General features: G+C 43.9%; 1 protein-coding gene across 3 annotated transcripts in view; it reads right to left on the reverse strand.

Annotated features, from left to right (window-relative positions):
- The window catches only part of CC2D2A (coiled-coil and C2 domain containing 2A), a 102,319-nt gene that overhangs the window by 42,811 nt on the left and 35,905 nt on the right, over positions 1-23,603 (reverse strand). For all 3 annotated transcript variants that reach the window (XR_013766310.1, XM_079154520.1, XM_079154519.1), the window contains 8 exons: positions 22,787-22,923; positions 22,076-22,204; positions 13,210-13,419; positions 12,207-12,313; positions 7,827-7,967; positions 5,083-5,239; positions 4,121-4,359; positions 1,736-1,913 (listed from right to left, as the gene is read on the reverse strand). Coding sequence is in view for 2 of the 3 variants with exons in the window: in XM_079154520.1 (XP_079010646.1) it covers positions 1,736-1,913; positions 4,121-4,359; positions 5,083-5,239; positions 7,827-7,967; positions 12,207-12,313; positions 13,210-13,419; positions 22,076-22,204; positions 22,787-22,923 (1,298 nt within the window). In the remaining variant the exon portion in view is untranslated. The remainder of the gene's footprint in view (positions 1-1,735; positions 1,914-4,120; positions 4,360-5,082; positions 5,240-7,826; positions 7,968-12,206; positions 12,314-13,209; positions 13,420-22,075; positions 22,205-22,786; positions 22,924-23,603) is intronic.

Genomic DNA, 23,603 nt, shown 5'->3' on the forward strand with positions numbered 1-23,603 from the left:
TTTAGTTATGCAGATATCACTGTTTTATCAATAACCACATTGATAATAATACTATCAAGGAATCTACTTGGTTGAGTCTTGATGCTTAGTGCTTTGTAAGTGAGGACCACCCCTGCTGCCCCCACCCCAGGTCCCAGATGCCAAAGTGTAGAACAAATCTGCCAGGCTCTGGAAGGATCCCAGGCCAAGGTGCTCAGCCCTGGGTACCCATGCTGGCCCTTGCACAGTTCCCCTCCCACTTCTTGGCCCCCTTCCTCTGTGATTCCTTCCCATTGTCACAAGAACCCCTATCTCTGCTGTCTCAAACTTCTCCTGGATTTAGAAGGTTGCTAACTACTGAGGTTGGTACTCAACACACAGGGCAAAGCCCTAAGCAGTCAGAAGAGCTGTCTGCACAGCTTGGGAGGGTCCTAGGGGCAGTAGCCGTGGTTAAGCACCCTGTTCAATGGTCAATTGTGGGGAGGTCTGGGGTCTTGGAAGCAGGGTCTATGTGATCAAGGTGGTCCTTGGGGGCAGAGGGCAGCAGCTGCTTTCTACTTGGTTCAGAAGCATATAAATGATAATCATTACACATCTCTAATGGTACTGGCCACCTTCAGATCAGTCACAGTCAACAGGCAGTGGGTGCCGGGAGTACGCATTGAGAGGATTCTGAAGTTAGATCCAGGCTTGGGGTGGAAAAGGCCATGGCTGATTGCCATTTCTGTCCAGAGTGGTGGATGGGACTGAGAAATTTCTGCCTACGTGGTGACTGAGGACGGGTGACGTCTGCCTGGGTAGTAGATAGGAAACATGGGAACGCGTGCCTCTTATCTGCAGCCCTAGTTAGCATGCCTGTTGGAGTCATGAGAGAAACTCATCAGCCTCACAGGAGAGGACACGCAAAAGAATACTCAGCCTCAAGGCACGTGTCCTCCAAAACTGACATCTACCCAGATCCTCAGAAGGCGACCTGATTTGGAAATGGGGACTCTGCAGGTGTAATTATTTAAGAATCACAAAGAGACTAGGCGGGTCCTAAATCCAATGAGATTGTCTTTGTAAGAGATAAAAGGAGCACACAGAGACCCCGAGGAGGCCATGTGAGGATGAGGCGGAGACTGAAGCAATGCTCCACAAATCACGGAGCTCCAAGAGCTGCTGCAGACTGAAGAGGCAAGAAAGGATTCTCCCCGGAGCTTTTGAAGGGACTGTGACCTACTGATACCTTGACTTCAGTCTTGGGGCCTTTAGGACTGTGAACAAATACTGTGGTGTTAAGTCATTAAGTTTGCAGTACTTAGTTATGCCAGTCCTGGGAAACTAAAACAGACAAAAGCAAATAAGTTGCTAACGGTGGGATTTAGGCTGGTGGGGAGATTTATTAATTTTGGGGGATCCTCACACCTGTACCCCATGTTTATCACGTACCACCTGTGATGGTGACATAATTGGTTTCTCTGTTCTGTTATGCTAGGGTCCTGTAGACAGGGATTTTGAAGTGTTTCTTCAATGAATGAACTTGCCCCCCACACCCCCAACTCTTTCAGCTGCCCACCAATTACTCTGCCAGTCTCTTCAGGAGCTGTGGAGGGTAACAGATGTCTTCACACTAAGACTTTAAAATTAAGAGGCTGACCTGTTCCTCTGGAAAATCTATCAAGATATCTGCATTGCCAACAGGTGATTTAAAACTGCCCCACACCTTCAATGACCTCGCCACTCTTGGGCCAGTGACTATGATTGAAATGTGTACCTGAAGTGTCAAACTCTCTGGCCAGTTGAATATTTGTAAGTTGAAAATCTGTCCAAAGTGAACTTGGAAGTCTGCGCTGAGCTGCCGACTGACGGTCCTGGACACCTCCTTGTTGTTGAAGAGCACCTTTAGGTACACCCAGCGCCTCCTCACGTCTTCTCTCCGCAAGACCTCCACCCTGCAAATGAGACCACTCGCAGCTGTGGTTAGTGTCAGTTTACCAAGGATCACTGGCGTGTTGGGTAAGTGGACACTGGACATAACACGGGGGCAACTCCACTGGTCATGTTAGCCCCCAGTGAACCAAAACGGCCACCTGTCTTGCAGAGCTTACTAGAATAAAATATCGTGACATGGACTTTATGGACAAGCCATTAACAGTCACTGAACAGCACACCTTCAGAATGTTCTGCCGCTGTCACCACCTCCCATTTTCATCACCTCCAAATAGAAATTTTCTACTCATTAAATTTGGTGGTAGTTTTTTTCTGTACTGGGGATTGAACTCAGGGGCACTCAACCATTGACCTGCATCTCCAGCCCTATTTTGTATTTTTATTTAGAGACAGGGTCTCACTGAGTTGCTTAGCGCCTTACCATTGTTGAGGCTGGCTTTGAACTTGTGATCCTACTGTCTCAGCCAGCTGAACTGCTGGGATTACAGGCATGTGCCACCACACCTGACTTGGTGGCAGTTTTAACTTTTACATCTCTACAATTTAGACCTGTCCCAGACACAGAATTGCTCAAATGACTTCAGCAGTTTTTTTTCTATAAAGAACATTTAACGCCAAATTGCAAGAAAATTTTAAGACACCGCTCAGAACTGTTGTTCCAGGGACCTCATGCAACAGGCAGAGCAAAACACCCTCCGTCTATCATGGTCTCCCTTACTGATGGTCCAATGAAGGGGTGATTACGATCATTGGCTTGGAGGTACTGGGTCGTAATCCCGAATCCCAGTGAAAATTCAGAAACTTATTAGGACTGAAATGTATATGCTCAGTCAAAATGGAATATTACCTAATCCAGCCCCAATTTTCCTTTAGACAAATCATGCTGCGTTAACCCGTATCTTGAATGTTCATAGCAAAAGGACATGATATGGTATGTGTGTTGATTCACTGCTTGGTAACAGTTTATTTATGTATCTGATATGTGGAGTTGAGACCACATGCAAAAGTGCATAAGAAGGTACAATTGAAAAGATTGTTGGCACATTAAAAGAAATGTGAGATCATGGAAGTCATGGGAAGACTTATAATGGCATCTTAATCAACCCCCACATCCTAGTGAACTTGGAGGCTGACCTGCTTAGCTCAAATTCTCACTTTTAATGTTGGTATGCTGAAGATACCCGTCTAAGATATTCCCCACAATCATGGTAGGTCTTGAAGTTATTGGAGATTGAAGTCTGGGTCTGGAGCTTTCAATGACTTTTTAACACATTCCCTTTGATTGATTATGATATGCTGCAACATGCATCAGAATCACCTGAAGGCCTTGTGAAAACGTGGTTCTCTGGCCCCACCCAGACTTTCAGGCTCCAAGGACTCAGGTAGAATCTGAGCATCTGCTTTCTATTGAGTTCTCAAGAGATGCCAAAGTTGCTGATCCTGGGGCCACACTTGGGAGAACTGTGGCAATAAGATGTAGGAAATAAAATAAACAAACAGGGAATCTAAAAGTATCTATAATTTTTTAAAGAGAAAAGAGATGTAATGTATGTTTATAAATTTATCACACATATAAACCTACAGAAAGTGATATTTCTCTTAGGCATCACATAAAAATGAACCCAGGGGCACTTAACCACTGAGCCACATCCCCAGCTTTTTTGTTTTATTTCATTTAGAGATAGGGTTCTGCTAAGTTGCTTAAGGCCCCACTGAATTGTTGAGGCTGGTTATGAACTAACAATCCTCCTGCCTCAGCCTCCCAAGCCGCTGGGATTATGGGCATGTGCCACCTCGGCTTAGAAATGTATTTTAGTCAAATCCAGAGGGTCTGTTTCAGAGCTGGACTTAAATACTAGCCATAGAGCACACCTGTCACTCTATTTGGGAGGTTCCACAAGGCCTTCAAAGACCGAAGCTCTGGCAAATCTCTGGTCTCTTGGTGTAGGCAAAATCAAGGGGCAAGGAGCGGCTTGGGTATCTGTACAGGGAGAGGGGACATGCTACCCGTGGACTGAAAAGTGCACTGAGGTGACAGGTAGGCCAGCCGGCCTCAAAGCCGCACGGGCGGCTCCTGGGGGAGCAGGCCCAGATGGGCCGCTGAGAGACCTCCTACAGACAGACAGCTCCATGCAAGCGCTCCCGCCGATCCTGCAGAATCACCAAACGCGAGCGGCATCACTCCAGCGGGCATCTACGCACTGCTCACCTGGGGCACTGCTCGTTGGGCGTCACGCTCCCCGCCAGGCTCAGCTCGGGGAGCAGCATGGGCTCCCCTGGCCGCCTCCTGCAGTGGGCGGCTCGCTCCCTCACCCTCCGCTCTAGCTCTCCGGGGTCAGTGGGCTCTGGAGGGACGGGCTTCACGGGATCCTCCCCCGGAGGGGGCTCCTCTGTCTCCTCAGCGGGGTGCTCTTCCGCTGCCTCTTTCTTCTTCTTCTTCTTGGCCCTCTGGAGAGGAAGAGGCAGCCTGACGTCAAACAGGAGTTTGGGCATTTCCTTTAAGGGCTGTCTGCAGCGCTAGACAGAGCTGGAGGCAACCCAGCCCATCAGGCTCACTGAGGCGAGTGACTGGCCACCTGCCCTCTCTGGGCCTCAGTCCTCTCACCCAAGTGGGGACCAGCCTGGGAAGCTCCTCCCAGGACTGCCGATGAGACATGATGCCTGGTGCCCCAATGAACTTAACAGTATAGCTATTGGTGTGCTCATGAGTACCGGTTCTGCGGGCCAGGGATGGGGATCACAATCAAAGGAAGGCTGAAGAGCAGCGGGCATTGCAGGTCACCCTGATCTTTTCCTTGTCGCCCCTGGATTCAGTTTTGCTGGGTCCTGTGCGTAATTGCATAGTTTCTGAGGGAAACAGAGGTGCGCTACATTCCATGGGATAATACAAGTAAATCCCTAGCGCTCTGCTCCACACATTAGCCGTTACTATGTTGTTACTTGGTTGTTCAGGCAAGCAAAAGAGTGCTACCACTGAGCTGGGGACAAAGCTGGCTCTGGTGAGCTAGCTTGGTGTTTTTTTTTTTTTTTAAACAAAAGCATTAACCAATTACAGCAGAGCCACCTGGAGACCCCCCAGTCTGCCAGTCCAGTTTCCTGCCTGCTGTCTGGGGAGCCGCCCTCCTGCATCCTGCCCACCAGCCCTGCTCCACACCAAGCCGGTTTACAAACTTGGGCTTTCTTCCAAGCTTTCCACTGCTGGTAGGAAGCTCTGTACTCTTCCATCTTCTCTTCGTACTCCTCCGTGTGTTCTTCCAACAATTCCTTTATTTCAGTTTGAATTTCTGCTTCATATGCTTCTTCGTCAGCTTTTTGGTCAACTTTTTCCCTTTAAATTAATTTACAGTACCTTAGTTATTTCTTAGACTTAAGCAGGAGAGTAATGATCGCAAAAGATGCTTATTCTGGGTTTGCTATGGGCGGGTTGTTCCTCTAAAAGTGTTGTACATATGTTATGGTTTGGAAGTGAGGAGTCTCCCAAAAGCTCATGTGTGAGACAGTGCAAGAAGGTTCAGAGGAGAAGTGATTGGGTTGTGAGAGTCTTAACCCAGTGATTTAATCCCCTGATAGGGATTAACTGAGTGGTAGCTGAAGTGGTAGGTGTGGCTGGAAGAGGTGGGAACTGGGGTGTGGGGTATTTGTATCTGGCGAGTGGACTGTCTCTCTGCTTTCTGATCATGATGTGCCCTTCTTCCCTCCACCACACTCTCCACCATGATGTTCAGCCTCCAGGATAGGAGTTGGCCTTCTATGGACTAAGACCTGTGAAACCATGAGCCCTCAAATAAACTTTTCCTCCTCTACAATTGTTCTGGTGAGGTCTTTTAGTCACAGGAGCGAAAAAGCTGACTAAAAACATATTATCATGACCCTATGAGAAAGACTGCCATCACCTAAATAGGTGACTGCAGCACAGGGAAGTTATATAATTTGCCCAAGAACACACAGTTGGGGCCTGGGTTGTGGCTCAGAGGTAGAACACTTGCCTAGCACAAGCGAGGCCCTGGGCTTGATCCTCAGCACCACACAAAAACAAAGGAATTGTGTCCACCTACAACTAAAAAATACATATAAAAAGAAAAAAGAACAAAGAACACACCGTTGGTGAGAGGAGGGGCAGGAGTCTGCCCTCAGCAGCAATGCCCCTCTGGGTTAATGACCCACAAGGGCTGTCGACACAGCGCCAGTGTAGAAGTGTCATCGCAGTGATGTTATTGACCCTCCACATCTCTGAGGAACTGCTTGATTTTGTCACTTGGGAGTCCCTGAAACCACTGTTTTGACATTGGCTTTATGTGAATGTTTCTGTGATGATTTTGCTGATATTCCCTAAGGAATAAACCCAAGCTAAGGTTTCCCATGATCTGTTCCGTAGAGCATTAGTTCTGGGAGATGTCCTACCAACAAAAGGTGCAATGGCTACATTGCACCAGATCACTGAACGTGAAGGTTTCCTTACTGCTGTCTCTCTGGAGGCCTCTCTGTGTTAACCAACAGCCTACCCTTCCGGGGGGGGGGGGGGGGGGGGGGGGTGGCAAGGCAAACACACGGTGCTCATATCCCGCCCAGCATGCTGCAGGTGGTGCACTTACTGACTGTTCTGATGCAGTCTGGTTTCCCAGTTCTACCCTCTGAAATTTCCTCCATACATTGTAGATAAACTTAGTCAAGCGTCTAGAGCTGATGAATGTCTAGGCTCATGTGACCTAGTGGCTTAGCGGGGAGCCGTGCCCCAAGGCACAAGCTCTTAGAAGTCTCTAGGTTAACTACCAAAGAATCCCTTGAGATATGCAGGGGTACTGGTGTTCATAGACCTTGGGAAAATTTGGCCCCCAAATTATGATCCATCTCTGATATATAGAGAATGGTTCCCTTTCTCGTTATTAATCAGAGGCATGAATAAACTAGTTGAGAGTTCAGTTATTTTTTGGCAGGAAAAATCATGCTTTATCATAAGGTGGATAGACAAATCAGGAATGTGAAAAAAGGGTACTCTAAAAGAATTTGGCTGCAGTTACTTATGGGTAAATTTCCTAAAGACATACTTATGAAGAAAGGGAGGGAGAGAAGGAGAAGATGAAGGAATGAAGGAACAAAGGAAAAAGGAAGAAGGAGAGGGAAGGAGAGAAGAAATTGGCATAGACTTATTTATTGCTTTTGTGTGGGATGGGTAGCCTAGGAGATGGATTTGGGAAGGAAAAACACTGGACCTTCTGGGAGACATCTGTGGTTTTTGTGGGATAGAATATCTGAATTTTTTATTAGCCAATGAACTGAACAAATGGCTAACCTGAGCAGAAATGGTAGGTGCTCTGTTGGGGACCTGGTATCTAAAAACAGCATCCATGATTTCTGCTCAGACTCACCATTTCTACTTTCAGGTATATTTCTGGAACTCTTGGGCACACTTATCTTGAGGAACAATCTAAAAGTGTCTATAAATAGTTGAAATGCAGAACCAACTCTAAGGCCAGTCATCATTAAACTGGATGAATTTTGCCATGTTCATGTAATGAAATTTTTAAAAGCAAAGAGAATGAACTACTGCTATGCACTGTAGATGAACATCAGATAACACTGAAGAAAAGAAGCATGTATGTACTGAAGACTCTGCACAGTGCACTCTCACTTCTGTAGCTCAAACACAGTAATGTTAAACTATGCATGCTGATTGCAAAACTATAAAAGTGAGGAGACAGGATCACAGAAGTCCCGAGGGTTGTTACTTCCGGGGTAGAGCGGATGCTGGTGGAGAGGGGAGCCAGGCCTGCCCAGGTGCCTACACTGCTTCCTTTCTTGGCCTGGGGACTGGTTACAAGGCTACCCATTTGCCATTTTTTAAACTGTATCTATCTTACATATTTTTCTTGATGTATGACATAGTCCAATAAAATAATATAAAAAAGAAAGCCTACTTTCTCAAAACAAGCTTCAAAGGTGTATTTGTAAATCTCTGGAACTCTCGAAGGGATTTCATCTCTTTCCAGACTTTTATGATGGTCTTCAGCAGGTTTCTGTCTTTCTCTTGTTCGGCGTCACGCAGTTTTCTTGTTTGCCTGTAAGATATAATTGTATGTAAACGTTTATTAGAGTTATTTAGGTATATTTGCAAACAAAACTGATGATATATTCAACTAGGAAGCTACAGAATTTTTAGACAGTACTAGAAATCCAAACACCAATGTGAATTTGAAGGCAATAGGTTGCTGATCTATGTTTGAGAGGTTTATTTGATTTTGTTCTCTCTAGGTGAATCTGACTTCAATTAAACTAAATTACCTTTAAAATTTTTTTATTACAACTATGTACCCTTAAACTAACAACCTCCTTTATGGTTATAAAAATAAGGGACCCAGCACTAAAGGCAGTTCTTCGGGACTAAATTTTTGTAAACATTGCAAAGAATGTGGCTATTGCAGTCAACAGCAAAACACTAAAGGCTTTCTGTCATAAGAGATCACGGGTTCCCTGCTGAGCAGATGAAGTCATGTTATTGCACATCTTGGAGAATTTTCAGCACTAATGAAATGGCTCATAGTTTTGGCTTGACCTAAAGAGGCATCATTTGAAAATGCTTTCTTCTTTATTTCCATTTTAAAGTATATATGAAGTATTTAATACCCTATTATAATTCCTCTTTATGAATGATAGGCCAGATCCAGACCCAAAGTGTACCATATTATACCATTACTGAGTTAGTTAATCAAGGAGGGAAGTATTTAATTTTTTGAACAAGTGCCATGTAGCATTTCAGGGTACCCAGAAGTGTCTTAGAGATGTCTCTGTCCCCAGGGATTTGATAGTTCAGCTCAGGAGGCACACACACACACACACACACACACACAAGTGATGATAACAGGATGTGAGTTTGCCTGAGGGACCACACAAGGACCAGAGGGAGGCCTGAGTCTGGAGGCCCAGGTCTCGTGACGACTCAGCCTGTAGAGATGGCTCAGAAGAGCGAGGAGGCCTGGGTGTCTAATGGTTCAACTGGAGGCAGCAGAAAAGGAAGGTGGCAAAAGATGATAGCCAGCTGGTGTTGGGTAGCCAAGATCAGGACTCTCTGAAGTGCACAGTGACAGAGTAGAAGATAGATTCTGCTTGAGGACTGTCGGGTGCAGAGATGAAGGGTGCAGTTGTTGAAGGAGACCACCCAGGTCCGAGTGCTGGCTTTGTCACTTACTGGCTGACCTTGAGCAAGAGGCTTCATCTCCATGCCTGTCCATAAAACAGGCGCCCTAACAGAGCCCACCTCCCGGGGCTTCGGGAGGAGTAGAAGAGTTCCTGTACCCTGTTCACAGAACCCAGCCTGACCCTGGTAAGTGGTGCACAAATGTTATTTGTCATTATCAGGTCACCTGTTCCTCTCTTTGGCCTTTAGCTGCTACCTCCTCTGCCTTATTTTTTTATTTTAATTGCACCATAAACTTACTTTACCAAGTTCCAGGATCCCTCAGACTTTCTGATAAATTTAAAAATATTTAAAAATATTTTTTCTAGCTCCTTTTAAAGTTCCTATCAAAATCGTTTCCCAGAAACATTAAAAAGAATGCTAGAAAGATTTGACACTTGAGCTAAAGGAGCAAAGGATTTCCAGAAAATATTTAATTAAAAATTGTGGCCAGTGCTATGAAGGAAGAAGAGAAGACAGTTTGAGCAGGGAGGCAGGGGTCGATTTTCTGCAACCTGATGCAGATGGTCTGCAGCGTGGAAGGATGCCCGGCTCAGAGACAAGGGCTTGGGAGACACTGGCATCTACATGATTTTGAAAACCGCCACCACAAGATGTCCCATATTTTTGGCTTGACCTAAAGTGGATTCATCCATGAGAGAATGCAGATTTTAAAAAGGTTAAAAGGAAAACAAACACATCTGAGGAACTCTGATCTGGGCAGAGGAGGAAGATCAGGCTTAGAATGGACAGGAGGCAGCTGGCTGCAGAGGGGCAAGGACATCAGGAGAGGGAAGAGAATGCCTTAACAGGTAACGTGCTGGGTGGTGTTCGGAGCCAAGAGGGTTGCAGACAACCTAGGGGCCGTATAGCACAGGAGTGGGAGAGACTGGGCTGGAGCGGGGGCAGCAGACGGCACCATTGGAAATGCTTTGGAAGTTTGGCGGTGCAGGAAAGCACTGATACACAATGGTAGCTGGACAGGCATCTGGGGTTATAGAATTTTTATTTGTTCAAGAGTGTGCACATCTTGGGTGAAGTCTCAGTAGAGAGACTTTTCCCTGTAGTACGAGAGCATCCTTCCTTGAATATCCTGGTTCCAGTTTGGAGGACAAGAACCAAGGGCATGATACTGCCATGAAAAATAAAATATAAAGCTAAAGAAGGGCTGGCCCAGGTTAACTGGGCCAACAGAGGGCACAGCCAGTGCTTGGGTGGGGAGGTCTGGGGGCTGCTGATCTGCAGATGGCAGGGGTTGAAGGAAATGGGCCCAATGACACAGACATCCAGGGACAGACCACCTGCCTAGAATTTGTTTTATCATCAAATGAAAAGTCAGTAAAGGACTGAAATCCCCTCTCTCACTGGGTCATAAATGCTAGCCCTCAGGTTTTCATCTCCAGGGACGGCAGAACCATAGCAAAGGGTTTTCAATCAATGAGTCTGCCAGGCATTGCCTCACACAGATCTGTTTTGTTTTAAAATAGCAATAAGTAAATATAATTTTACATCCAAAATAATTGCTTTCAGAAAAACTTGATGTCACTTTTCTTACCCAATTTGTGCTAAACCAACATTATTCTCATGTTGAGGCTGCAATGTTTTCCTTTTAACATAAAATAATAATTTTCATTTTTCAGGCAGGGGCTGTAGCTCAGTGGTAGAGCATTTACCTAACATGTGAAACCCTGGGGGCTTCCATTGCTAGCACTGCAAAAGCAAAAAAAAAAAAAAAAAATTTTCATTTTTAAACACATTCTTCATGTTCTCCAATTATAGTAACAAACCAAATTAATTTCTGCTTTGCTGGAAGAATTTCCAGCTCATGATTGGATCACAAAAAGCAGAAGATAACACTGAAACTCCTTGATTTATTATTTCCTATGTTAAGAATTTGTTATGTGGAAATACATGAAAATACACAGACTGAGGAATTTTAATTATAGTTTAATTTAAATAATAAGAAATAGGAATAATGCAAATGCCTGTCAATTGGAGATTGCATAAACTATTAACAATCTACATCCACTCACCCCTGAATGATGGAGACTTAGACATATTGTAAGACAGAAAGTTCTAAGATGCATCATACATAGAAAGCAAGCTATAATATGCAATATTATATGCAATACTCCTTTAAAAGTAAAACACATATACATAACATCCTACAGAGAACTGGCTGGCAGAAAACTGGTAACCAGGATTTTGCCCAGGAAAAGGGACTTTAGATGATGTTAGTATTTTATATCCTACATGCCTTTAATGTCAGGCAATGATCAGCGTTTTATTTTTTGAATTTTAAAATTATGAATAATTTGAAGAAACAGAAAAGCACAGATAATAAATACGATAACACCTATTGACACGTTGTCTCCTTGACTCAAGATTTTTTTTTAGATGAAATACTATAGCTGCATTTGAAGACCCTCTTTACTCCATTCCCATCCTTCCCTCCCTGGAGGAGGAAACTAGCATGTGTCTTTTCTGGATGTACCATACTCATGGGTTGCCTGCAAGAAATGGGTACTGTGTCAGGTGTTCCTTAGGCTTTGCGAACCACGGCATACTGTGAGCATCCTTGGACACCTGATTTTTTCCATTCAACATTGTTTTCCAATTTATCCACATTGGTATGTGCAGATCTAATTCAGTTATCTTAACTGTGGTATAGACATGCACTATAGACCAAGGTGTGTTCCTGCAGAATTGGCTTATTTCCAGTTTCTTATTTTTATAAGTGACACTCTACATCTTTGCAGATGTCACCATATGCATGTGCACACGTGACTCCTTAGATGCACACGTCTGAAGTAGACTTGCTGGGTCCCTAGGAGGGGCACCTCCAAAACTTTTTACTAATCTATGATTGCACTACTCACCAAAGTGGTTGTTGTAGGAATTTTTGCTTATATTTGCAGAGAATGAGTTACCATTTCTCTACATCTTCCTTCTTATTATTGTACTTCCAATTTTGTGTTACTATGATGGATGCATCTCATTATTTCATTTGGCAAAATTTTATATGTATTCAGTACATTGAGGAAAAGTATTCAGAAAAACATTAAATAAGTGCATATCTAACAAGAAAAAAAAAGCAATAATTGCAATTATAAACTTTACTCACCGAATTTCAGACTTATATTCATTGATGGTTTTTTGGTTTGTATCAAGAGACTGCTGAGGTGTTTCTGGATTAAGACTGGTCTGAACAGCATTTCTTAGAGCTTGGAGCTTAAAAAGATACAGGTTTTGCATTAGAAACTCTATCCCTAATCCTATACACAGTGTGACTGGACCCACCCAGCTCTCCTGGACAAAGTAGTATGAGCATTGGTGAACAGATGTTCACGCACCCAGCTGTCTCCAGACTTTCACCAAAATGAACTCTCACAGAGAACTATTCCATCTGTTCTTAAAAATCTGCAAGAATAAGAAATAGTGTTTGTTCATCCTTGTTCTATGGCTCAAATAAATAAGCTGCTCTTGAGAAACACTACTTTTATGTGAGTGTCTGAGAAACCAGTTTACCTTCAAAGCTGACAGTGGATCTTTCTGCATCCTGGACACACAATGATGTTCTTGTGATATGAAGAAATCATAAAATTATAGACCCATAACAGGAGGTATTATAGATTAATCTCTTATTTGGGCAGTAAAATTTAAAATCAGAGCATGAGACTAAAATTGCCTGTAGTCAAAATTACCCATAAAATTCCCATGTGATAGTGTTACATTGGAAACAAATGGCCAAGGGTAGCCATTCCATTGAGCATCAGTTGAAGCAGCTGGCTTGTTTAGGTACAATACTATGTCAACTACATATAAAAATGAGAATGTCTCTAAAGACAGATTTTTGAGTCACAGTGGTCTCAGGAACAGAGATAATTTTGGCAAGTGATAGCCACATGTCTTCCACCTGATATCATTCTTGCCATACTATTTGAAGGTGAGTGTGTACCAGTGAGTCTGTACTTGCTAAAAATACAACATCTATACCCATCCTTTTGCCTCTAGGTAGAGCAATGTGTCAAATGTCCCAGACAGAGAAAGGTTTTGTTGTTATTTAATCATTTGGGCCCATCAGAAAAAACTGCCCCATCAACAATAAGCAAGGAGATCAAATGTACCTTATCCGTAAGAAATTTTGCCTTGTTTCTCTGCTGTCTTGCAAGATACTGGTCATATAACTGGGCCAGCTTGGATCCCAAAACATGCTCTCGGCTAAAACAGGGGTGATGAGTGAAAATTAACCCTGAGATGTCAATGTCCAGTTGGAAACTTCCAGGAGGGTCTCCAGATCCAATCATGTGCTTACTGCTGTGCACATATTTCACCGCCTGCCAGAGAGAACAGGGAGTGGGTGGGACACTGTTAAAGCTCATACTGGTTAGTGCTGTTCTCATCTTCCAATGGAAGCAGTCGGGTGCAAAGTTCCTCCTGCCCTGTCCAGTCAGGGGGAATGTGCTAGTGGCCTATTTAGCGTCCTACTCCTTTTGGAATACTTGAAAAGGAAAACAGAAGACCAGGACTGAGAAAAGAAACCACTTCCTTCTTGCTTTCCTACGTCTTTCAGACTTCATTATTCTCCAGTCAACTCTAATCCTGTTACTTGAATTCTGGGATTTTGTAGCTAGTGACCTTGAAATTCTTTTAATGTGAGAAGCATAGATTCTAGTCCAAACTGATCATTATTTGGATCATAGATATACTCCCACGTAATTAAAATTCTAAAACATGTGGAGAAGTTTTTGTTTTGTAGAGAGCAGCAAGAGACTAACACTTTCTCAAGCCGTTCATGCTGGCACCCAGTTTTCCTGGGGAGGGATGAGTCAGTATTTAAAATAATAGAGGAATAGAGGTAGGGAACTGGCAAGCCCAGGGTGCCAAAAACAGGAATGGCAATTCCCAGGGAGAATTTCTTGGATTATTTGCTGTATAATGCAACAGGTAAATCTTTGTTTTCCTTCCATAAAATCTTAAAATGCCCTACATCAATCACTGCTGGTGGTTGAGGCAGGAAACTTAAAGGTGGATTGGAGACCTCTTTGATTTTGTGTGTTTAATTTTTCTCCTGGCTACAGACACTGCCTATAGTCGGGATGTGGCGGTTTGAGACAAATCACTCAATTCTTCCCTTTTGCAGACATGAGTTTTGGAAGCTATTTGTATTGTCTGAAAAACGATAATAGAAGATTATGTGGGTAAACGCTTTATTTACAAGTTGTAAAGTTAAATAGAAATTTTAAATATCTAGTTGGAACTGACGCTTCAGTCCTTTAGACTGTGGGTAAGAGGATCTATCATCTCTTCATTTAATCATTCTGGATGTTATCATGTCACGATGCTGAATTTGGGCCAGAAGTCGTGCGTTCTAGCCGTGGATACAGTGCTCTGGGACCTCATGCAATGTGTTTTCCGGCCTCTATATCTTCACAGAAATGGGATGCTGAGGAAAAGGATTCAAGTAGCATATTGTGGATCACTAGGCCTCACATAAAGCCCCTCCCAGATGTGATTTTATTAATTCAAGATTAATGGGTGCTTGCAAGGTAGTTAGGGTTTCCTTTTCAAATAGCAATTAGTTTAGAAGGGAAGAAAGCCCTGGTATTTGAACAGATGTGCAAAAGAGGCGTGGGAACCCAGAAGGGATTCCAGCATTTGAGTCCTACAATTATAAGACATTATTTCCTATCAGCAGAACAGAAAAGGGGAGACCCATGTGTGTACATTATGTGCAATATTGTAGAAATGTATGCCCATTTGTTTTATAGTGTCATCTGATTTTCAGTTACTATTAGTTCTCAAAACGGTTGCCAATATCTGCATTTATGGTAAAGTAGATCCATATGAGTCTGTTTTCCAGTCTACTCTGGGCTATGTTGTGTTGCTTCCTCTTTTGTGCTGGTAATGACAGGAAAGAGCATTTGAATTTCATTTTAATTTCAAACTTGCTTCTAGATTTGTAGGCTATTAATATATATTTAGGATTTCTTATAGGATTCTGATACAGTGTGCCCTACATTTATATTAATGAGAAATCATTTTCTTCTATAAAATAACACTGACTCTGATGTTTATTGATGAGACATTTTATAACTATTTTAAAAAGTGTCCTTATAAAAAACTGATGTGTTCACAAACATGGTAGGCTTGATCAGGAATGGATTATCTTTGCACTTCCAGAATATACTCTGTTTCCCAAATCTGCTTCCCAAATTGGCCTAAGCCCACATTCCAATAATTGCTGGTGGTCTCTGCCTTCAGCTCAGCCCATCCAAGGAGGAAGAGCTTCCAGGACCCCTGGTGCCATCGGACTGGACTGCTCAAAAGACTCCAGTTCTCTTCCTGTTGGAGAGAAAGACCTAGCTCCTTGTCTCCTTGTGGCACACGTCCACCTTTGCTACACATGGAGGACTGTCCTGAAGACTGTAGTGACACTTTCCCTCAGGCATCTCCACCGCTCTTTCACATATTAGGCCAGCCCATGTGGCCTTTCAGAGGTGAGCTCTGGTCGTCAGTGCCCTTGCACTTGAGACAACACCAATGGAGGCCCCTTTCTTCTCTTTCATTCAGGTACGAGTATTCAATTATAACCTGTGTTGGTGCCAGAAGTTTCTAACCTGCCTGTGGCCACTACATGTCTGATGACCACCCAGATGACCTGGATTAATTGAGAATTGCGACCTCACAAAGAGATGTACAACTGCACGTCAATTTGTCAATTGGCAGATGGGATGGAAAATTCTTCTCAGGTGGCTCTGCGCCTGCTGGTTCTAGCCTAGCCCTCTTCCCTGGAGTTGCAGAGTTGTGAGATCGCTAGGGTTTGGCTCTCAGGTTTCTTCCTGCACTCTTCTTGATATGAGTAAGCAGCATTGGGAGACGGCTTCTATTTAATTGGAATGCTACCAGCGTCACCTGTGCCTTGAATCTCCTTCCTCAAATCTGCATTAACTCATATTCCAATCACTGCTGATGTTCTTGGCCTTAAGCTCAGCTCAATTAAGTGTAATAGGCTTCCAGGACTCTCAGTAGCCATGGAGCTAAACTGATCTAAACACCCCAACACTATCCCTGTTAGGGAGAAAGACTCCCAGTTCCTGTTGTTGTGTCTGTTTTCTTCTCTTATATACTTAGAACTATCCTGAAAACAGTAGCAACTACCTCTCCCAAGGACAGATGGTATTGATAGAGTGTATGTCATTGTAAAACTGACTTCATTCTTCAGTCTTCAATTGAAAACTGAAAACCAAAGCTACGAGGTAATGTGATGGGTATCTGTCGATATCCTCAGAATGTTCCAAGATCATATCGATGGATAAAAGAATCTAAACAGAAAGATAATCATCATCGGCGGTATTAAAATGGGTTCCTACCCTTATCCTAGGAAAATAGTAGCAATGAAATTTAAGTTTAGTCTGTGTCTCATAGTAGATTCTGAAACTATTCTGGGTCTCCCTGGGGAACTTTCTCATTTCTTTCTCCTAGGGACACACCATGTCTCTTTGACCTTTATGTTGGGTGGGTACACAATCCACTTACAACTGTCCTTGGTATTGAAAATGAAATGTGGGAAAAATATGATCCTTTTCATCTGGAGTCATTAAGCAAGGCCATCTAGGGTTGTAGAGGAGTAGCCTGCTTATACTAGGAGAGAATGAGGCCCACCCACATTCAAGGAGAATCAGAGAGAAGAGAAAAAGAGCAGGAGGAGGAAAAGGAAGGGGGAGGGGAAGAGGAGGAGGAGGAGGAGGAGGAGGAGGAGGAGGAAGAAGAAGGAGGAGAAGAAGAAGAAGAGGAGGAGGAGAAAAGAAAAGAGAAGAAAAGAAAAGAAGGAAAAAACCCTGGTCCCTGGTCCCAGCCTGAGGTCCTGGTTCCTAAAGCTCCTCCTTCAGTTTTGTGGTTTATCCGCAGATGCTTCCTGGTTTTCTAGGCCACCAAGTTCCTTCTTGGCCTAAGCTAGTTTGCACTGGGTTTCTGTCACCTGTAACCTACAGAGCCCTGACTAACGACACAGTGGGTGACCCCTGCTTGGGCGAAAAGTTGGGAAGAAGAGCAGAGCGGGAAGCGCTAATTTTATCAAGGGCAGCTGTGGAGGAGGCTGGAATCCTGACCCGGTCCCCCCACCCCAGAAGGAGCGGCACCTTTGACATCTGATTCCATCTGCCTCCCACGTGGCAGAGTCTCCCTGAGGCCACACGATCCCCAGCTGAGCACCCTGAGAGCACCACAGATGTTGGTTACAGATGGAAGGGAGGCGGGAAGGGAGGGGCTTGGAGGGCTGTTTTTCAACCACTCCAGCCTATTTCACAGTCGTAATTATCCAAACTGCATTTTATAGTATGTTCTACCTGCAATGTCCCCTCTGGCTTTATTATTATTAATTATTATTATTTAATAGTAGTAGTATTTTGGTACTGTGGATTGAACACAGAGGTATTTAAACCACTGAGCCACATCCCCAGGCCTTTTCGTATTTTTTATTTAGAGACAGGGTCTCACTGAGTTGCTTCAGGTCTCGCTAATTTGCAGAGGGTGGCTTTGAACTTGTGATCCTCCTGTCTCAGCCTTCCGAGCTGCTGGGATTACAGGCATGCACCACTGTGCCTGGCTCCATTTGTCATTTTTATTTTTGGATTGGTTCCTTCTTAAAATATGATAATTGCATTCTTTCTCATTTGAAACTTAACTTTTTTCTCTATGATATCTAACCTCTGTTCGAATTTCTCTATGTTTAATGGTCTCTTCTCAATTTAGGAATAGCAGAGTATTTCATTTTTAAAAACTATGTTTTTTGTCATTAAAGAAAATGTTCACGATAGCAGGGATGAATAAACACTCTTTCCCCCCAAGGTCATGGGGATTGAACTCTTAATATGGGGTCTTATGAAATTGCTGAGGCTGGACTTGAATTTGAGATCCCCTGCCTCAGCTTCCCATATAGCTGGAATGATAGGTGTGTGCCACCCATGTGCGACCATAACAACTTCCTTCTAAATAAAACTCCTAAATTACCTTCTGGAAGGACATACCATCCATCATTCAAATTGATGGTCTAGTGCACCTAACCAAAACAGAAGTGGACTTGACTTTAACTGAGGGACAGTTTCTGTCGATCCTGTTGGGTTAGCAGCAGACCTGTGAGCGCTGAGACGTAAGTGCACCAGGGCCAAAGGAATCACTGACTCCTGATCCAGCATCTGACTTGGTTTTTTATTATTTGGATAATAGAACTAAGCCAGGTCCTAAAAAACGCTACTATTTGGTAGAAGAGACAACTGAGACAAGAGGAGTAGAAAAGAAGGCATTTCTTCTAAATACACTTAGGATAATCACTTAATAGGTATTCGGTTTTCATTTGCATTGAGCTCAGTGCTGGGCACCCTGCCAACTGCTAGCATTCACACCTGCCCCTGAGAGTCACCCTCAGACAGAGGGGGTGGGAGAAAAAAATGGACGAATCGTCCATGAAACAAATGGTCTCTACCTGCCCATCTTTTTCTCTGCTTCTGCATCATGTCAAAAACTCCTAGGTAGAAGGTCTGTTTGACATGAGACTGAAAATACAGGACACATCATTTAAAAAAAAATTAAAGGGGAAACACTGCAGAGAGCAATGGAAAAACAGGCTTTGGCATCAGACCTGAATAAATGGAGGAAATGGTTAAAGTAAGTAAATAAATGAATTGCAAAACTATTAATTCTGAAATGAAAGGGTTGTGGTTTGAATACCTAAAAGGTTGCATAATCATATAAAGAAGACTGGGATAGACTAGTCAACGATAAACTTAACAGGTAACTTGTTAGGAAAAAAATTTTAAAAATTTAACCGAAACCGCTGCGCCTCTGTCTTACACTTTAAGACCTCCACACTGCCTCAACGCCCCCACCCGTTCCTCTAAGCAATGCCCTGGAAAGACGCCAGCCCTTGGGATTTACCTTCCTCTATCGCCTTTTGCTCTGTGCGGCAGTATGATAAGCCCCTTTCAGTGAAATGATTTCCTTTCTCTACTTCCCCATTTCTACCCATAGGATAGAACAGGAAGATCTACCCTCTCAAAAACGATGGGAGGGAGAGACTATTTGAGATCCCACTGATGACTTTCTGTGACTAGCTTATTTCATTTAGAAAATGTCTCCCAGGTTCAACCATGCTGTGGCAAATGGGAAGATTTTATTCTTTTTTACTGCTGAATAGTATTCCACTGAACGTGCCCTCATTGTTACATGTTAAAGGCTTGATTCACCAGCCCATGGCTGGGAAGTGGTGGAACCTTTAGGAGGCGGGGCCTACGGGAAGGAAAAAAGGTCTGTGAAGGTGTGCCCTCAAAGGGGATATTGAGACCCTTTCTTTTTTTTTGCTTCCTGGCGGCCAGGAGGTGAGTAGTTTCCTCTACCACATGTACTATCTCATCACAGGTTCTAAAGCACAGGATCAATTGACAATGAACTGAAACCTCCAAAACTGTGAGACAAACTTCATTCTCTTTTAAAGTTGCTTATCTCAAGTATTTTGTTACAGTAATGGAAAACTGAGTAACACATCCACTGCGCACATATACCACATTTTCTTTGTCCATTCATCCACTGATGGACAGTGAGGTTGTTGCTTTAACGTGGCTCCTATGAACAGTGATGTGGTGCTTAGAGGGGGACAGGACAGGAAGGTGTTGGTCAGAGGATGCATGATTACAGTGATATAGGAGAAATAAATTTAAAGAGATCAATTATATACAGCATGGTGATGAGTTAATGATGACGATTCTTAAAAAAAATGCAGAGGGTAGATGTTATAAGTTACCAGGAAAAATTACTGTGAAGTAATGTATGTGCTAATTGACTGTAACTAGTAACATTATGTCTGTCAATTTTTTTGTAAGTCCTGGAAGTAAATACTGTCCTTTTCCACTCAGTCTCTCATTCCCAACTGGCAGCTTCCCAAAGGGGAAGGGGAAGGAAGAATGGCTCTGACAGATGATTGGCTGGAGCCCAAGAGCCTGGATCCAGGTTTTGGGCTGAGCAAGGTTAAGCTGAGATCTCTGGCGGTATCCTGCATCCGGGAGACTGGCATAGTTTCTTTGGCATTCCATGTGGAAGCTCACGAGAGCAGTTCTAGTGGCCCAGCCTGCGTCTAGATGGGGAACGTCATTCACGGGAGGTGGACTGGGCAGCCGACTGGTCTTGGACCCAAGGGGTGTTCTACCAGCCAGCCTTACTCTCAGTGTAACCAATAACCTGATCCCTGACTGCAGAGCATTTCCAAATGAGTTTAGAACTTCCAAAGGAGACAGACAAGATGAATCGGGCTCCCTCCTGCCCTACTCTCCATATTAATTATTCTCCTGTTTTCTAATTTTAACTCTCAATTTAGAGCTTCACTATATCAGCGTTTCACGCTGAAATGGATGGACAAATGAAAAGATGGACTGAGGGATTATTTGATACATGTGTAAGTTCATACTGTCTGGATCACTAATTATATCATGTATCTTTGTCATGTAACCAATAGATGATGAATCCCGCAAGGGCTGAGCTCAGGTTGTGCTTGTTTTGCAAATCCGCTCCCAGGATCATATTTCTGTACAAAGTAGCCACTCATTAATACTTGTCTCTGATAACAATATTTTACAGAAACTTACAATTTTAAAAAGGGGCATACACATACATCATCTCAATACCTACGCTGACCCAATGAGGCAGAGAAGATCACGATTATTCTTACTTTTTAATTAAAGAGACAGGTCCAGGGAGGCAAAGGGACCTGCCCAGAGCCACACAACAGAGCAACAACATGCCTCTGCTCAGATGTTCTGAGCCCAGCCTGTGTCTTTTCAGCTCCAATTTACAGAATGACCTTTATACCCCCTCATTCTGTTTTGTCAGTATTGAAATATTTCAAATTCAACTTCACAAGCATTTCTGAGGGAGGGGGGTCCCAGCAAAGCAAGAGAAACATTAACTAGGAGTGGGGACAAGCCCATTTATAACAGCCAGTACTTACTAAGCTCTGTTGTAGGTACTGAGATGCTGCCATGGCTTGGAAATGGTTTGTCTGCCCTCCAAAGATTCAGGAGGCTTGTTCCCCAGGGTGGTAGTGTTAAGGTGGAGGAAGCTTTAAGAGGTGGGGCTTGGTGGCAGGTGGTTAGGTGGTGTGGCACCGCCCTAGATTAACACTGGCCTCCTGGAGTGTATTAGTTCTCAGGAGGATGCATGGTTATGAAGCAAGTTCAGCTGTTCTGGGCGCTCGCTCTCTCCGGCTTACTACTTCTGCTCCTGCCACTGTGATCCATCTATTGTTAAGCCCTCACCAGAGCCAAGCAGATACTGATGCCCTGCCCCAGAACTGTGAGCTAATAAACCTCTCTCTCTCTTTTTTAATAAAAGGCTAAACTGCAAGTATTTTGTTATAGCAACAGACCAATACATATGTATTATCTCATTCAATCTGCACGGTCGTCCTACGAGGTAGACATTATTACTGTGTCCATTTCATAGATGAAGAAATTGAGGCACAGAGAGCTTGAGGATGAAGTTCATCCAATAAGTGGTGCAGGGAGGACTTAAGGTGGGCAGGTTGATACAGAGCCTATTATAATATAATAAAAAGGATTTGCAGGAGTAGCAAATCTCCAGTTAGATCATAAAGAGATAACAAGTGGGAAATTATCCTGCAGAGTATGTGTGGCAACCGAAGAGAAAAGAGAGGATCAAAAGGGGAAAAGTGAAAATGAGGGTGGCCTCTCTGGATATGCAAATAAAGATGCTGACGGGGCCACCTGGCTAGGAAACTCATTCCATGTATATGAGGGGACCAGAAGGGACCAGAAGGGACCAGAAGGGACTAGGTGTTTACCTGTTGCTTTTCATGCTCTTTAGGAATTATTTTTTTTTTTTAAAATCAAAGCAGAATTTACAATCAGCACCCCAAGCTCCCCAATAAGCAGAGCCTTCCGTTTCATCTTAATGCAGACCGGAAGGGGAGAGGGAGGAGCGTACCTTTGTGTACAAGGTTTCCAGCTCTGCCTTGGTGCTCGGCTCCCGAGTGGACGGCAGCCTGGAGGGAAACGGCCTGAGGGGGCTTGGCAGTGCCAGGATTCTGCCGTCATCTCCGAACCATCTCCTTTCCTGCGGCCGAGCACACAGAGGGACCAAAATTGTTTCTCTTTGGATAGAAAATGGTTTCCAAAACAAACATTTGTAAGAAAATTCTGTGTTGACATCTGTATTTCATGTCCTTTGTCCTACCCCAGCAGAACTTCGAAGGTTTGTTTCCCCTGGAAATTGAGCTTTCTCTAATACCCCCTGCAGTTCCCTGACTACCCCGCCCCAAGAAAGTTTAAGAGAAAGTTTAAATGACTGCTTCAGGGAAATTTTATGTTCTGTTCATTAAAGATTTAAGGAAGAAACAACTATAGGAGAAAAACTTGAAAGTGAGAAGAACATTCTATCTATGGACCCTTAAAAAATTCTGTGAATGGGGGAAGGTTGCCAGTGTCTGATTTAGCAGAAAGTTCAGACTCAGCTGGCAGACGCTGGGTCTTAGCAGCTGAGCGGCTGTGTTGTTTGAGGATCATGAAATGTAAGTAAGACAAGTTTAAAAAAAAATCCAAAATGAAGGAACCACTTTCTGCAGAGAAACCCAAAAGGACAGGAGGGGACGCAGTGGTGTCCAGAACACCGGGTCCGCGGGGAGCAGGCCCCACTCACAGGCTCCTGCACCAGCAGCCTGTTCTCCATGATGTTCTGGTTGGTGGGCGCCACCTCCGGTCTCGCCCCGATGTAAAGGCCTTCGTCTTCCAGGAATCTGGGCTGCACATTCTCAGGAAGCTTTTTATAGGTTGGCACTAGATGGTCCACAAATAGACAAACGTTAGTGCCAGCCTCGACATTGCAAACCATGTTTGGTGAATTAAGACAACCCCCAGAGATTTCATTCATGTTCTTGGAAACTGCAGATTTACCATATTAATTTCCAGCAACATACCAATGAAGAGATGAATGTGTTCATTTGCCATATCATGTTTCAGAATCATGTATGTAAGGGATAAGACCTAGAAGAATTCAGGACCTGACGCCCCAGTGTGGCCTAAGAGAAGAATCAGCTTGAAATGTTCCCTCAGAGGCCGAGGCACATGCTGTAGCTCTGGTGCCCTTCCACTGAGCGGATTCATGCCAGGCATTTCTTCACGCTCTTCCTTCTGTACAATGGATATTAGTTTTTGCTTCACTGGGTTCTGGGAGAATTGCATGGAGAGAGTGTGAGGGATGCTCTGTAAATGCAGACGCTTCTTTGAGGGCTGCGGCATAGCTCACTTGCCACCCTTGGAGCCCTCTGGAGTTCCAAGGGGAGCCACGTGCAGCAACGAGAAATGAAGGATCGTGCCAGAGAGTGATGTGAGATGCAGAAAATGCAGAGGTGACAGTGACTTAGGGAGGGGAGGGGATCACTGGAGGCGACTGGAGATACAAGAGAAGTTTTTCTCAGGAGATGCCTTGGCAGTGGCCCCTGCAGGTTGGGAAGGAA

The sequence above is a fragment of the Sciurus vulgaris genome, assembly GCF_902686455.1.
Source record: "Sciurus vulgaris genome assembly, chromosome: 9".
Classification (NCBI taxonomy): domain Eukaryota; kingdom Metazoa; phylum Chordata; class Mammalia; order Rodentia; family Sciuridae; genus Sciurus; species Sciurus vulgaris.